This window comes from Drosophila mojavensis, unplaced genomic scaffold (assembly GCF_018153725.1).
Source record: "Drosophila mojavensis isolate 15081-1352.22 unplaced genomic scaffold, ASM1815372v1 contig_108, whole genome shotgun sequence".
Taxonomy (NCBI): domain Eukaryota; kingdom Metazoa; phylum Arthropoda; class Insecta; order Diptera; family Drosophilidae; genus Drosophila; species Drosophila mojavensis.
In genome coordinates, this window is record NW_025318636.1 from 315,177 (window position 1) to 331,810 (window position 16,634).

The 16,634-nt window shown below is 38.0% G+C and overlaps 1 protein-coding gene across 6 annotated transcripts in view; it reads right to left on the reverse strand.

Annotated features, from left to right (window-relative positions):
- Nucleotides 1-16,634, reverse strand: part of LOC6578187 (ras guanine nucleotide exchange factor Q) — a 44,606-nt gene that overhangs the window by 1,575 nt on the left and 26,397 nt on the right. For 3 of the 6 annotated variants that reach the window (XM_015166079.3, XM_015166080.3, XM_015166081.3), the window contains exons 3-5: nucleotides 15,594-15,780; nucleotides 297-394; nucleotides 33-180 (exon numbers count right to left, since the gene is read on the reverse strand). In XM_015166079.3, the coding sequence (XP_015021565.1) occupies nucleotides 33-180; nucleotides 297-394; nucleotides 15,594-15,780 (433 nt within the window). The other 3 variants (XM_032728587.2, XM_044010727.1, XM_032728588.2) reach the window with 3 other exon arrangements.

The following is a 16,634-nucleotide window of genomic DNA, read 5'->3' on the forward strand; positions in this document are numbered from 1 at the left end:
TAAATATTTTATGTTAATATATACAAGTTTACCATAATTTTAGTTGGAGCTGAAGGAGCTTTTCTTTTTTTTCGATATGTTTTAGTACGTAGGCTGAGTTGAGAACCGTTGATATTATTTATATCTGATTCAATTTCGCTTTCAAATGGATTTGTGCTTGATAGACTAGAATGTGAAGATCTGAAAAAAAAAAAAAAATACAATAAATATTTCTAGCATGAGTTAGTAAAGTGAATTAGAACTACAATTCTTAGAGAATGTTAAGTATTACTGTGTTCTCTGGTTAGTGGTATTACCTTATCGTTTGACATTTTTGAGGCTGTGGCAGTGAACATCTATTGAAATAAGCATCACCGTGGTAATTAGGGCTGCCGTTTATCTCGCTCGTTGTTATCTAATAAATAAAATCGCATTATTTATTTTATGATTAGGATTTTCAATGCAAATGATTAATTATTAATAATGACTAGGAAGAATTAAAATTGAAAATTTGTGGAATTTAATTTCATAATTATAATAATACAGAAAATTTGAGCCTTATAATTATAATTTCGAAACATATGCACAATGTTTTTTGTTTTTTCTTTAATAAACTGAAACGAATAGTAAAAAGATTGCTCACTTTCTAATTATTCTACACTTTTTTATACATATATAATATCAGTGAGGACAGAAAATGACCAAACAAAGCAATCCTGTTAAATTGCCTTTACAGATAGTTCTATTAGCAAACTTTTGTCAGCTATCAAAATATTCGAAACAGTAATTGGCGAAACTAGTTCGATTCATTGATAAAAGCAATATGCTTGCATGTTAACACTTTAGATTTCACAAAGAGTAAAATTCAGTTCACACTAGGCTTGTCGAAAATTTTAAAAATATCGTATCGACGGTATTTAAAGTTTAGAAAAATATCAATATGATATTTGATATTCACCTTTAACAATATCGATGTATTTTCCGATTTTTAAGAAATAATTAAAATTTAAATTTATAATCAACAAAAAAAAAAAAAAAAAAAAAAACAAGTAAGAAGACTCTAGTCAAGACTGCTCGACTACGAGATCCCCTGAACCCTTCGAGCAATAGCTATTTCAATCATTTTTCGCGTCTTTCTGCTTACACAAGAAACACGCACACACACACACACACGCACACTCACACGTTCGCATACACACACATACGTATACACACACATACACACACACACAAGCAGACACGCATAAACACGCATGGGCTTTGGTGTGCGTTTACTAGAGAACTTAATTATACCCAGAACCCATTTTCAATGGGAAATCAGGGTATAATGGTTTTGTTGAAATGTATGTAACAGGCAGAAGGAGGCGTGGCAGACCCCACAAAGTGATCTTGATCTTCTTGATCAGGGCAACGAGCTGAGTTGATTTAGCCCTTCGTCGTTTGCATCAGACGTGGATTGTGATAAGCTTGTTACAATTCGTTTAAGTGACACCTAAAACGAAATGCGAGCTATTTTTAGCCACTGCTGAGCGGTGGCGGCTGCAGATTACGGTAATTTACAGTAAAGAGTGAGACTTTGGCGGTGTTTCGCTTGCCCCTCGCCCTGCGCTCCGCGCTAGTGAGAGGTCGACACCCTTTCATCTCGCATATTCATATTTATTGAACTGCTGAAGCTGTATACAATTGACAATTAACTATGTATTTAAATAGTCGCAATTTACGGATGAGGACTTGTCGTCTTGCTCGCTTCTCAGTGAGAGAAGCTCGAAGACAGAGACGATGAGGAAGATATCGTACGCTGACCCTGCTACTATGCGATCGCAATTACGCCCCCAGCTTCAAAGTAATGGGGTGCTAGCAAATATATCTTACTCATCTGTAACAACGAGTAGTGATACAAACTACACAAATACTATAACTATGACCAAAGCTAGCTGCGCATCCACTTCCACTGACACTTTGGCGGCCACTGGAGGGCCTAACATTTGCTCAGCAATATTTGCTGGCAATAAGTCGATGAATGACACCCTGGCACATATAGCTGCACTAAAGACCAAATGCCTATTCCAATTTGGCGTAAGCAAGTAGCGAAAAGGTGGGGCGCATGTATCCAATCCAAATCGTAAGGCAAAGCTACTGGCAAGCTACTGGCCAACTAAAGGTGCCCACCAAGACAGTGACTCGTTCTGCAACTAATGCATTAAGCAACAATCGCTTTGCAGCGCTTACTGAGGAAGTAAATTCTATAATGGATCTGGAAGAAGAAAGCCAGGACGATCAAGTTAGTGTGACTGGCAAAGAGCAGCAAATAAGTAGAAAAATTGTGAGTTTTGGCACCATCAGCTGAGAGAGGATACCCCATACAGGATAATTGTAAGATGCATTCATCCTAATGTGCCTAAACAATTAATTGAACGCACGTTCACGGAAAAAGGCTACACAGTCAGGAACATGTATTGCCCCAGAAAGCCGGACTGGCGTAATATAGAAGTTAACCCAGAGGATGACGAAGACGTAATTAACCTAAAAACTAGACAGAGCTCGTTTTACGTAAACTTAAAGAAGAGTCAAAAGGTTGTGAGGCACTTAATATTACGCAAATTGGAAGGCACAGGGTGTCAGTTAATAAGGCAAAATTTAGCAAAGATTTGGTGCAATGCTTCAGATGCCAAGACTTGGGACATACCCGAAATTATTGCCGTAAAAAACCAGTCTGTGGTAAATGCTCAGGCAATCATATCACAGGGTCAGACTCGTGGGACCTCAGGCTAGACAACGAATCGATATGTGCTAACTGCGGTGGTGATCACATATCTAGCTAAAAAAAACTGTTCAGTCAGAATTGAGGTGAGCCGACAGCAAGATTGCCTCAAGAAGGGATTCTAAACGGCATCAAAAGTAAAAAACCACCGGTCAAATCACAAATCATTCTTAATGCTGCAGTTAGAAGTGAATTCTCCTATGCTGGCATAACGAGACAGCGTGGGACGAAACATATTAATACGAACGCAGCACTCGTCAGCTCCCAGATGAAAGGTAGTACTGTGTATGAACAGTTTGAGAGCAAATTCAAAGAGCTCGAAAAAGCTATATTCCAACTAAACAACAGAATGGAACAATTAATGCAGGATTCGATTGAGGCAAACAAAGCCTTTCGTGACTTGGCTCTAAAACTAATTTCAAAATGAAAAGTCCACAAATAAAAATTGGATTGTCGAATGCAAGAGGTTTAGCGAAGAACATTGAAGAGCTACAACTTTTCCTAAGTGCCAACACAATCGATATAATGCTGATTATTGAGACGCACATGCGACCTGGCTTGTCAGTATTCCTGCCAGGTTATGACCAATATTATGCTGCTCACCCCAGTGGAACAAAGAAAAGCGGATCTGCTCTATTCATTCGATCGATCATTTCTCATGTGCAAAACGAATCTATCTCTAGACTGAACATACAAGCTGCCAGTGTGAGTATATTGACCCATGGTGGTTTCATCTCCGCAATTAGGTATGAGCTCTCCCCGGGTCATTTGCCTATCATAGCAACAGTGCATACTGCTCGCCAAAACAAATCTAGAGGTTCTTGTGTAGAAGTTTTTCAAACTGAACTGTCTAGCAGAACAAATCTCAACATGGAAATAAACAGTCCGGATGATATTGAAAATGCAATCTCAATCTTCATGAGAAACGTTTCTTTAGCTCATCTTCTGCTACTCCAGTAACCCAATGCCCACAAATCCAACATCGAAGAGATATTCTCCCCCCATATGCTGACGCCCTCATAAGACTTAAAAGAAGGGTAAGAAGAGAGTATTAAAGAACCGGGGATACTCGAGTCCATCAGATCTACGCTAGGCTATCAAACCGGCTGCAAAAGGTCCTTGCAAAAGTCAAGCAGAAGAAAATTGATGGAATATCTTTCAATTACACACACTGGAAACTTACAAGTTGGATTAAAAGGGTCGCCATACCGAAAATGCCAATTAAAAATCCATCGGATGGCTTGTGTTATTCCAGTCAACAGAAGGCCGAAATCTTTGCAGACAGGTTAGAGAAAAGATTTAAGCCATTTAATCTTACTTCTGACAGCACAAGAGGAGATGTAGAGTTATGTTTGGAGACGCCTTTTCAGATGACACTGCCTGCAATTCCAGTCACTCTCCAAGAGATTGTGCAGCAAATTAATAAACTGAAAACCAAAAAATCTCCTGGGGGGACTTGCTGGATAACAGAACTTTAAACCTACTAACTAAAAAAGCGCTACTGTATATAGTCCTAATCCTCAACAGTATGCTTAGACTGAGACACTTCCCAACCTGCTGGAAGATGGCGTTGATCGCGATGGTACCCAAACCTGGAAAAGACCACACAGAAGTTGAAGGATTTCTTCCAATCAGCCTGCTCTCAGCGCTAGGGAAGATGACAGAGTGTGTGATCCTTGATCGTATCTTACAGCTCGAGCCTGTAAAGCAAAAAATACTGAATTGGCAGTTCGGATTCAGACAAGGGCACGGCACGCCGGAACAATTTCATCGTGTAGTCAACTTCTCCCTCGACGCTATAGAACAAAAAATATATGCGGCTGCTGTTTTTATGGACATCCGACAAGCTTTGGACAGGGTGTGGTCTCCGATTTAAACTGAAGAACATTTTACCACCGCAGCTATTTCAGCTTGTTACAAGCTTCCTCACGGATAGATACTTCAGAGTTGTTGTGAATGGAGAAAAGTCCTCGAAATGCTCAGTTTGCACAGGTGTCCCACAGGGTAGCGTGCTTGGACCTACGCTGTACAACCTATACACAGCTGATATGCCGACCATACATGTAGTTACTGGACTAGATGAGGAACATGTCTTGATAGAAGCCTACGCAGATGACACTGCAGCTTTGACCAGAAGTCCTAGCATAAACATAGCCACGGAATCCTTGCAACAGTACGTAAATAGCTTTAAAGGATGGGCTAGAAAACGGAACATAGGCATCAACACCAGCAAGTGCGTAAATGTCACGTTTACCAAAAAAACCTTGTCTTGTAGTGACATTAGTATGCTGGGCTCCACAATCCCACAAAAAAGGGTCATATAAGTATCCTACTGGACAGGAAACTAAATTTAAAGGCCCATACTACCATGATAAGGCAGTCGGTAATGGCGAGAGCCAGAAATATGACATGGCTTCTTGCTCCGAAAAACAAGCTATCACTATACAGTAAAACTACGATATATAAGAGCAATAGGATAATCCTTGAAAATATAAATAAATATACAAATAGAATATTAGAATAAACAAAACAACAAGTAAGAAAGCTCTAGTGGAGGCTACTCGACTACGAGATCCCCTGAACCCTTCGAGCAATAGCTGTTTCAATCATTTTTCCCGTCTTTCTGCTTACGCAAGAAACACGCACACACACACATACGAGCATACACGCACACAAGAACCCACGCCTAAACACGCATTGGCTGCAGTGTGCGCTTACTATGAGAACTTAATTGCTTAATAACTTTTTTTGTGGACATACGATCTTCATGAAACTTTCACATTATGATCATAATACGGATATACAAGTATACAAGTAAAAGCACAAGTCTCTAGTATTTGAAATACGCTTTTTACAAAGGTGAAGGTGAGGGGGTAGAAATAGGAGTGGGGGGTAAATTGAAACGAAAATCGAAATTGTATAAAATATATATAAGCCTACATTTAAAATTTGGAAGCTCTAGCTCTAAAGGTGTAGGAGATATAATTAAACAACTAGCTTTCGATAAGGTAAGGAATACTTCTGTTTATATATATATTCTTGATCAGGGCGACGAGCTGAGTTGATTTGGCCCTGTCTGTCTGTCTGTATGCGTGTGTGTGTGTGTGTGTTGTGTGTGTGCGTGTTCCTTGTGTAAGCTGAAAGACGCGAAAAATTATTGAAATAGCTATTGCTCCAAAGGTTCAGGGGATCTCGTAGTCGAGCAGTCTCGACTATAGCTTTCTTACTTGTTATACCCTGAACCCATTTAAAATGGGAAATCAGGGTATAATGGTTTTGTTGAAAAGTATGTAACGGGCAGAAGGAATCATCGCAGACCCCACAAAGTATATATATTCTTGATCAGCACGACGAGCTGAGTCGATATAGCCCTGTCCGTCTGTCCGTCCGTTCGTCCGTTCGTCCGTCCGTCCGTAGAAGTTAAAGGAGCTAGAGAGCTGAAATTTTGCATGTATACGCAGTACAAGTTTATCATATTTATGCGATAACGCATCCGATAACTTTTTTATCGAGAATAATTGATTTTTTTTTCAGCCTAATTTGAACACTTTTAGCCCTAGAGACTTCAGACTTTCTGTGTATATACAGTTTATCGATACGAAGATTTTATCGTTTACAGATTTCGGATATCACGCTCCCTTCGCCCCCAATTTGTAAAAAACAAATTTCAAGTACTAGAGACTTGTACTTTGGAATGTACTCACATTATTACTATATGATTACGCTCTGAGTCTACAAAAGAAATTATTCGACAAATAAATTCTCATAATATTGCCCACACTGCAGAGCAGCTCAAGCGCAGTCGCTGCTAGCTGCGCAGATAACAGAGTGCATGATTATGCGTGCGTGTGGATGCATGTGTATGCATGTATGCATAAAAGAAGTGCAGAATGAGTAGAATATCAGCTTATAGGGTTCAGGGTATCTGAAGTCTCTTGCTCGCAGTCCGTAACGTAATTCCATGACGCTGGGAAAAATTGGGACATACGTATGTGGTCAGGTTTTGAAAAATACTCAATCGTGCTATATTACTATTTATACCTTGGACCCATTTTCAATGGGAAATCAGGGTATAATGGTTTTGTTAAATGTATGTAACAGGCAGAAGGAGGCGTGGCAGACCCCATAAAGTATATATATTCTTGATCAAGGCGACGAGCTGAGTCGATTTAGCTCTGTCCGTGTGTCCGTATTTTTGAACGCGTCGATCTCAGAAGATATCAGAGCTAGAAACTTGACTTTTTTTTTCCTAGGTCTGTGTATAGCACGCGTATATCGACTTTTGTTTTAAATATCGATAACTTGCCCCGTTATTTTGTTATCGATTAAAAACATTATCGAAAACCAGTAATAAATGTATATCTCCTACATCTTTAAAGGTAGAGTCCAAATTTTATATGTATACCTATATGCATTTTATACAATTTAAGTTTTTTTCAAATTTTACCCCCACCCTTAATTCACTCCCTCACTCTCACATATGTAAAAGGCGTATTTCAAATACTAGGGACTTGTGCATATCTATGTTATATTCATAATCTGAAAGTTTCATGAAGATAGTCCATCAACAAGAAAAGTTATTAAAAAATTAAGTTCCCATAGTAAGCCAACACTGCATCCAATGCGTGTCTATGCGTGCGTGCGTATGCCTGTGTGTATGCGTGTATGTGTGCATATGCGAATAATTCTTGAAATATCAGTTGCTCGAAGGGTACAGGGGATCTCGTAGTCGGGCTGTCTCGACTAGAGCTTTCTTACTTGTTTTAAGTATACTTACCATAAACGTTGCCTAGTAGAGTGGTTGAATAATCTCAACACTTGTCCAAATTGTGCAGCTGTGATAAATATACAAGATTTGAAGGTAGTGACAGGAACTTGTTCGCCTCAATCGAAACAGGCAGATCCATGAGTCCCATGTCCAAGTACTCGGGCAGTGGCTCGAAACTTGGCCAAATCATTAAGACATAGATACTCAAATTATTATTGAGGGTACTGATGAGGGTTTGGATCTAGACGAACTTATGTACCGTTGGACGAAGACCTAGATGCTTTATGCAAACATTTGCGTACACTCTTCGTAGGTAGACCAAGGGATTGATATTGGAGATACCACAGAAGGTAGATTGTATTATTTGGCCCGAGTTTTGTATTTCATTACGCCAGCAGTATAAGGACTACAGATCCGAATTTGCCAGTAAAGAGCTAATATGTTCTCGAAAGAAAAAATGGGTGAATCCTTCAAAAAAATTGTATGAGGGTTTTGTTTATCTTATCGACAAATCTTCAGTTAGAATCGATGAGAAAGAGCTTATCGAGATTCTTAAAAATGTCGTATATTTTGTTACGGGTGTAGTGTCTTAATGTGTATGAGCCCCAGTGTATGAATTGTACCCAACATTCGTCGGAAAACCGGCAGAATTGTTCGTTTAGTAACAACAGAATGCCCCCTACAAAGGCAAATTGAGAACCGAAGAGGCGATCAACGATATCATTAGGCAGTCCTGGTACGCTTCGCAGAACAATTTCGCAAAGCGAATTGAAGATTGAATATTGAGAAAAGTCAGTTTTGAGTTAAAAGCGTCAGTTATTGGGACATATCATAGGCAGTGGCGGTATCTGTGCCGATCCCATGAAAGGTTGATTGTATTAAGAACCATAAACATGTTCGGGGATTCCTAGGCATTTTTGGGTGGTATCAAAAGTTAATAAAAATTTGCGCCGAACTTACATGCCCTAGCTCTAATTGTACAGAGTCCCGATTTCGAGCAAAATTCTATAAGCAATACGATGCCACTGATTATAGAATTGGAGCCGTGCTAATTCAGTTATCCTCCGGAAATGATGAAATGCCGATTGCGTTTATGTCAAAGAAACTGAGTCGCGCACAGCGAAACTATAGTGTAACGGAACGAGAATCTGCGGCCGTAGTTTTGGTAATAGAGAAATTTAGGTGCTATTTAGAAATGCAGGAATTTAAAGTTGTTATGGATCACTCAAGCCTGGTGTGGCTTACAACAACTTACGTCAACAAAACGCTTCCGGCAGACTTACCCGACGGATTTCCCGCCTGCAGCCTTTGAAATTTACCAATTCTCATAGATGTGCAAAAATCACATAATTCCGGAACTCCTGTCATGGATTTGCGAAGAAGAAGTTGCAGCGCTAAAAATCGGTCCGATCGTCAACTTAGACTCAGATGCTTTCTTTGGCCCTGAGTACCAGGAACTCAAGAAGAAATTTTCTCTTGAGAAATCCAAATTCCCAGACATTAAGATCTCTAGCCAGTTTATTTATATTCGAACAGAACATTCCAAAGGCTTGGAAGACCAGGATGAGAGTTTGTGGAAGTTATGGGTTCCCAGACGACATATATCAGATGTGCTTATACAAGCTCATTGTTGAGGAACCATTTGTCATTTTTCTGCTCATTTATCATTATTTAGCATATTTGTCATTTTTTAGCATAATTTGTAGCTTTAATTATTATCGGCGAATGAAGACCCGTATCGAGATCAATTATCGGTTAAGTCGATAAACATATTGAGTATTGAGTAAGCAAACGAACGGACAAGTTGAGCGTACCAGCAATTGGCTGTTATAGTTCATATAAAATAAAGAAATGTTTAATTATTCATCACTTATGATTGTGCGATTTCGTTACACTGTGGGTCGGCATTGGCTAACGATGTCCGTACTTACATCTGTTGTTGTGACACCTGCAAGGAAACTAAATCTTCTAATCAAATTGTTAGCCCACCACATGCAGACCATTTCAAAGGCTTTATGTTGATATTTTGGGACCGTATCCGAGAACTAAAAGTAAATATATGTTTACCTATTGTTCTAGACCATTTTAGCAAATTTCATTGGATGTGTCCTTAAAAGAAGTTTACTTCATCTGCTATTCAGGAATTTTTGCTGAAGAATATATTTCACTGTTTTGGAGTTCCCGAAGTCTTAGTGAGCGACAATGGTACACAGCTCTGTGCTAATGACAGAATTGGGGTTGAGACATGTTTATACCGTTTTATACTCACCACAGAGTAATGCGGCTGAACGTGTCAATCGTTTCATTCTAGCTGCAGTTAGGGCATACCTAAAAGATCAGACGACGAAGATCGACAAAGATCGGGCGACGAGCAGAGTCGATATAGCCATGTCCGCTTGTCCGTATGAACGCGTCGATCTCAAAATATATAAAAGCTAGAGACTTAAAAGAGAGACTTGCATACTCGTGTATACCATACAGAGTACGAGTTTATCATATTTTTAGATAACTTATCGAGAATAATCGATTAATTATTTTCGTTTGTTCAGCGTATTTTTAATTCCATTAGACCTGGAGATTTCAAATTGATATTTGATTTGGGGTATCAATAAGTTTCGCATAATTGTGGTCCATCGGCTTATTATTGCAAATATCTTTATATTCTTTTGCAAAGTTTGATCCGTGGTTAGGTATGTCTTTAATAATTTGCTTTTTATACCCTGCATCCAATGAAAATGGAATATCAGGGTGTAATGGTTTTGTGACATACTAACAGGCAGAAGGAATCATCGCAGACCCCACCAAGTATATATTCTTGATCAAGGCGATGAGCCGATTTGGCCGTGTCTGTCTATCTGTCCGTCTGTCCGTCCGTATGTATGAGCGCGTCGTTCTCAAAAGATGTAAAATTTAGAGACTTGAAATTTTTTTCTTAGGTCCATGTATACTACGCGCATATCGAGTTTTGCTTTAAAAATCGATAGCTTTCCCCATTATTTTGTTATCGATTGAAAACAATATCAAAAACCAGTAATAAATTTATATCTGCTACATCGTTAAAGCTAGAGTCACAAAATTGAAAAAAAAAAGTTTCATATAAATTTTAAAGATTTTTTTTCGATTTTTTGTTAAAATTCACCCACCGCCCCAAATATCATGAGTAGTTATCGATTTTGGGAGAAAACCTCGATATGCGCGAGCTATGCAACCAAATATGCTTATGCAAATTACATAACCAAATATGCTCATACAAGATGCACAACCAAATGCACTTGTGCATGGGAATAACGATAATGACCAGATCAGCACAATCATGCAGAAATATTTAAAAAGAGATCAGATTACCAAAGCATAAACAACGTAAGCGTCGCCGCCGCCTCCGTTGTAAATGCGCAGCTAGCAACAACAAATATAAGCAAAACAGGCATTTGTATATGCGAAAGAAAAGTAACAATAAATATAAGCAAAACAGGCATTTGCATAGCCAAAGAAAACTTTACATTCAGTCTTAAGATTCATTCCGAACAGAACAGAAGTTTTTATTATCATTAAAGCAAAATTGTAATATCCGAAGATATTGTTTTTATATATATATTTATATATATAAATATCTAAAGACATTTTTGTTTCAGTGATTTACAGTTTTTATTATGCTGGCCCGGCAAACGTTGCATTGCCCTATCCATTATTTCTAGGTAAAAAATTGTTGAAAGCTATGTTGTTCAGGTTGGGATACACTCTGGTTAATTTATTAATCGGATTTTCATTCAAGCACCTTGTGGTAAACGACATTCTTCGCTTTTTGGTCAGGTGCAAGAACAAATAATGCGGATGGTTTGCCAACACGTGGGCATGCCACGTACAATTGACCATGAGATTGAGGCCACAAATAGTCAAAGATTGGCCCTGTGATTTGTTGATCGTAAAAATTGTATTTTAGAACCCCTAATAGGTTTACGACTCTTACAGATACTCTCTACTAAATTAAGAGTGATAACTTTTTTTGTGTACCAAAAGCAATCAGAATGAAATGTATATAAAGTTAATATGAAAACAATGATTGATTTTACTTCATCGATTGTTGGAGCATTAAATGTGCGTTCATGTGTCCCAGCTGGTGTTTTATCTGCTCTGATTACTACTTTATAGTCATCTCTTGGCATGCGCTCTAAAGCAGTCTTGAACAGCTTGACAAATGCATGAAGTTCGTGAAGCATTTGCTGCTAATCTTGGAGAATTGCTCTTTTCATAGCTGTGTTGATTTCTTGACGCCGGTCAAGTTGTTCTTCCATATTGCCCATGAAGTATATTTGCAAGAATTTGTGCTGTGCATCTTCAATAGGTTGCAATGATCCAAAGCGATGGCAAATCTGGCCTTGAATCTTTAAATTCAAAGCCATAGTTATAGTTAGATTTACAAACACTTTTTACAGAAATCTAACAAACTACATTATTCCAAATTTTTTTTTTTTTTTACAATCAGAAAATAAAATTTTTAACGTAAATTACCTTAAATGTCGGTTTATATACGTCTCCAATAATTTCCGCCCCAAAAGAAGTCATTTGGAAACAGGCATTTTTTCTTGAGTGTTCGCTAGAAAATGTGATTCTAGTGTTTCGCCATAGAACAGGCTCTGGTGGCGGAACCACTAATGGCAATGTCACTTTACCACTAAGGCATCACAAACCGGGCGTTTCACCAGCAAACTTCAATACGTCCATTGGACCAATGCAAACTAAACGATTCAAGCTGTAGTCAATGGTGCAATCATATCGAAACGCTGCTCGATTCAAATCATCAGGAATGAAAACTGTCACTGTTATCAAGCCTACTGAGTATAAATGGAAATTTGAATCTTTAGGGAAAAACCCGCGTTTTTCAAGTATTCGTAAAATTTTTTCAGTATTTTTAAGATCCTACTCGTGGCGGAGACAAATCCAACAAATCAAAAACCATGAAAATTGGTACAGCACATATCAAGTTATAAGTCTCGGTACACTTTTACACAACTCTCTTTTATATATAGATAAATAAAACCATAATTCGCGTGATATACACGGACCCAAAAAAACAATTTTAAGTATGTAGCTCTTATATCTTCCGAGATAGACGCGTTCATACACACGGACGGACGGACAGACGGACGAACAGCAAGACGGACATTGCACAAAACCAATATACTAATTCACTTTCGTGAATGAGTATAATAATTCACTTTCGTGAATGAGTATAAAAATTAACATCAGTTGTACCGCTCATGATTCGAACCCGCGATTTCTCGATCGAGCGTCACGCCGCTACTCACTACGCCACCTCACTTTTGCAAGCCCCTTTGGCAAAATTGAAATATATTCACTGCTGCAGCGCCATCTAGCAAAACTACATCAAACTAACTGCTGATGTGATTCTAAGAATCTGCTAGAATAACTAATCTAATAACAACTAAGAAGGCTCCAGTCGAGACTGCTCGACTAGAAGATACCCTGAACCCTCTAAGCTGATATTCTAATCATTCTGCACTTCTTTTATGCACACATACATACACATACATCCACAAGCACACATAAGCCTGCGCTCTGCTAACTGTGCAGTAAGCAGCGACTGCGCTTGGGCTGCGCTGCAGTGTGGGCAATATTATGAGAATTTATTTGTTGAATAATTTCTTTTGTAGACATACGATCTTAATGAAACTTTCAGAGCGTAATCATAAGGTGAATATGTGTGTACATTCCAATGCACAATTCTCTAGTACTTGAAATGCGTGGTATCCAAAATCTGTAAATTACAAAATCTTTGTATCGATTGCCAAATTTCAGCTCTCCAGCTCTTATAACGTCTGAGATCGACGCACTCATACGGACGGACGGACAAACGGACAAACGGACAGGGCTATATCGACGCAGCTCGTCGCTGATCAAGAATATATATACTTTGTAGGGGCTGCCACGCCTCCTTCTGCCCGTTACATACTTTTTCACAAAACCATTATACCCTGATTGCCCATTTTCGATGGGTTCAGGGTATAAAAACGCACATTTAGTATGGGTAAAATTTCAATTTCGGTGTATTTAAAAATATAAATTAAATAGAAAACTCATTTAACAAAATGTATAAATATTTAAAAAAAAAATTAAAAAATTAACATTAGTTGCACCACTCGGGATTCGAACCCGCGACTTCTCAATCGAGCGTCCCGCCGCTACTCACTACGCCACCTCACTTTTGGATGCAGCGCTGGCAAAACTAAAATAGATTCACTGCTTATAGTTACCACAGTGGTATTTTAGTATTCAGGACATGTAATGTATACATATATAATATATACATATGTTAAGAAACAGGTGGACGTAAAAAAGGATTTATAACAGTGAAACTGTCTAATTATACGGAAGATTCACGAAATTCCGCAAGTCTATAGTAGGGGCACTTGCCAGAGACCTGAAGCAAGAGAGTGACTTAGTTGTCTCACATGAAACAGTACATCAAGCCATACACAATATAGATACTCTTCAAGAGTTGCGTGTAAGAAACCGCTGCATTCATCGATTAATATTGAAAAAATAAAATGATTAGTCAGTCAGCAGAATTATGGGAAAATATATTTTGCAACGAGACAAAAATGTGTTATATTGTGACAATAGTCCATCCAGAGTATGGCGTAAAGCATTAACTGCATTGGTAAGTAAATGAGTTTTTTATTTTATTTATATTTTTAAGTATGTATATCGAAATAGCTTTTTTATACTCATTCATGAAAGTGAATTATTATACTCATTCACAAGGGGCGTGGCGAATCAGAAAATGCAGTTTTCGATATACCAGATATCATATTAGTTGAAGAGCTAGAAAACTGAAATTTAGAATGTAGATCCGCATCGACCACCCAAGCTGTGGCGGATATATCTAGGCTCAAAGGGGGCGTGGTAAATCGGATAAAACTGTATCTCCTAGAGTTTTAAAGCTTTCTATAGAGACTAATAAAAAATTATATGTCTACGCCCATTAGGGGCGTGGCAAATTGGACCTGAATATATATTGATTTTTTCAATTCTGCTATATTTTTACGCCTCTTTAGGGGCGTGGCATATCGAAAAATACCCTGTAATTTTCACATTTTTTGAGCGTAAGAAGTCAAATTTTGCAGTTAGGGTACCGTTAACTCGTTCTAAGAACTGACCAAAAATGAGTTGTCTACGCCCAGTATGGGCGTGGCAAATCGGGAAAACCTGCATTTTCTACAGTATTAGAGCTACACTGAGCTGCTAAATTGCTGATCGGATGTGAATGAGTATTCCGCAGTCAGTAACGCCCGACTGCAAAGTTCTTACTTGTTATTAATCTGATTCAGGGTATTTCCTGTCGAGCAGTCACGACTAGAGTTTTCTTACTTGTTATATCCTGAACCAATTGAAAATGGGAAATCAGGGTATAATGGTTTTGTTGAAATGTGTGTAACAGGCATAAGGAGGCGTGGTAGACCCCACAATGTATATATTCTTGATCCGGGCGACGGGCTGAGTCGATTTAGCCCTGCCCGTCTGTGTGTCTGTCTGTCTGTCTGTCTGTCTGTCTGTCTGTCCGTCCGTCCGTATGCTTGAATACGTCGATCTCAGAAGATACAAAATTTAGAGACTTGACATTTTTTCTTAGGTGTATACTACGTGCTTCAAAAATCGATAACCTGTTCCGTTAAAAACATTATCAAAAACCAGCAATAAATTTATATCTGCTACATCTTTAAAGCTAGAGTCACTAATTTTGAAATATAGAATCATATGAGCTTTATAGAATTTTGATTTTAGTTGAAATGCACCCACCGCCCCAAGATACTGTCTGTGTGTATATGTGCGAATAATGATTATAATATGAGTTGTTTTAAGGGTTTAGGGGATCTCGTAACCGAGGAGTCCCGAGCCGAGCCTCTCGACTTGAGCTTTTTTACTAGTTTAGTTTGATTCAAAGTATTATCTAGTGGAGCACTCTCGACTAGAGTTTTCTTATTTATTTCTATTAAGAATTAGTTTAGTTTTTTTTTTGGTTTTTTGCTTTTTTAAAGAGTAAAAAAAATATAAATAGCTACTTACATCGGTAGAGTCGCTGACATTCTGCAAGGATCTCATTAGAGGTCTTCTTTTGTTATAATTATATCCTCCTGAATGCAGATATGATTTAGTTAAATCTAAATTTCTTCGCAGAAGAGGGGGGCTCTCAGAAGTTTTTTGAATTCCCAAAGTAGATGATTTTTTTTTTAAGTTGAATGAACGAAAGGTCCTAAAAAAAATTTATTATGAATATAAGTGTTCAAAATGTGTTAATTTTTACTATAGATTCAAATATCAGTTGTCGAGTGTCCCGACTAAAGATTTTTATACTCATTCACGAAAGTGAAATGAGTATATTGGTTTTGTGCAATGTCCGTCCTGCTGTCCGTCCGTCTGTCCGTATGAACGCAATCTATTTCGGCGCTATTGAAGCTAGAGACTTGAAATTTGGAAAACATACTCGTACTTTTACAAACTTAAGGGTGAGGGGGTGGATATAGGGGTGGGAGGTAAATTTTAACAAAAATCAAATTATATAAAATGCATCTAAACATATATTTAAAATTTGAGACTCTAGCTTTTAATATGTAGGAGATATAATTTTATAACTGATTTTCGATAAAAAGTTTTAATCGATAACAAAGTAACGGTATGAGTTACTATTACTAAAGGTAAACATCCGCGCTATATATAGGTCATTTAAAAAACAAGTAAGAACGTTGCAGTCGGGCGATACCGATTGCAAAAGACTCATTCACAGCACAAACGCTGTCAACCAGAGTATATAGTGCAATTTTCAAGTCTAGTGCGCAACAAAAAACAGGGCATGATCCTATTAAAATTGGAAAATCATAGATAGCTATTGCTATGATCACTGCATAATTGCATTCAAATTACATACATTTGTATATAATTTATACAATTTTGACTTTTAATAATATATATGTATTTATATCCATATATTGGATACCGGCTTCAAGCTAGCAGCAGATCAGCGCGATTTTCCTATACATGTGCACACACTCATCGTCTATTCTATGCGTACAGACAGAAGCGCGCCTTTTCTCACATTTTTAGAATTTC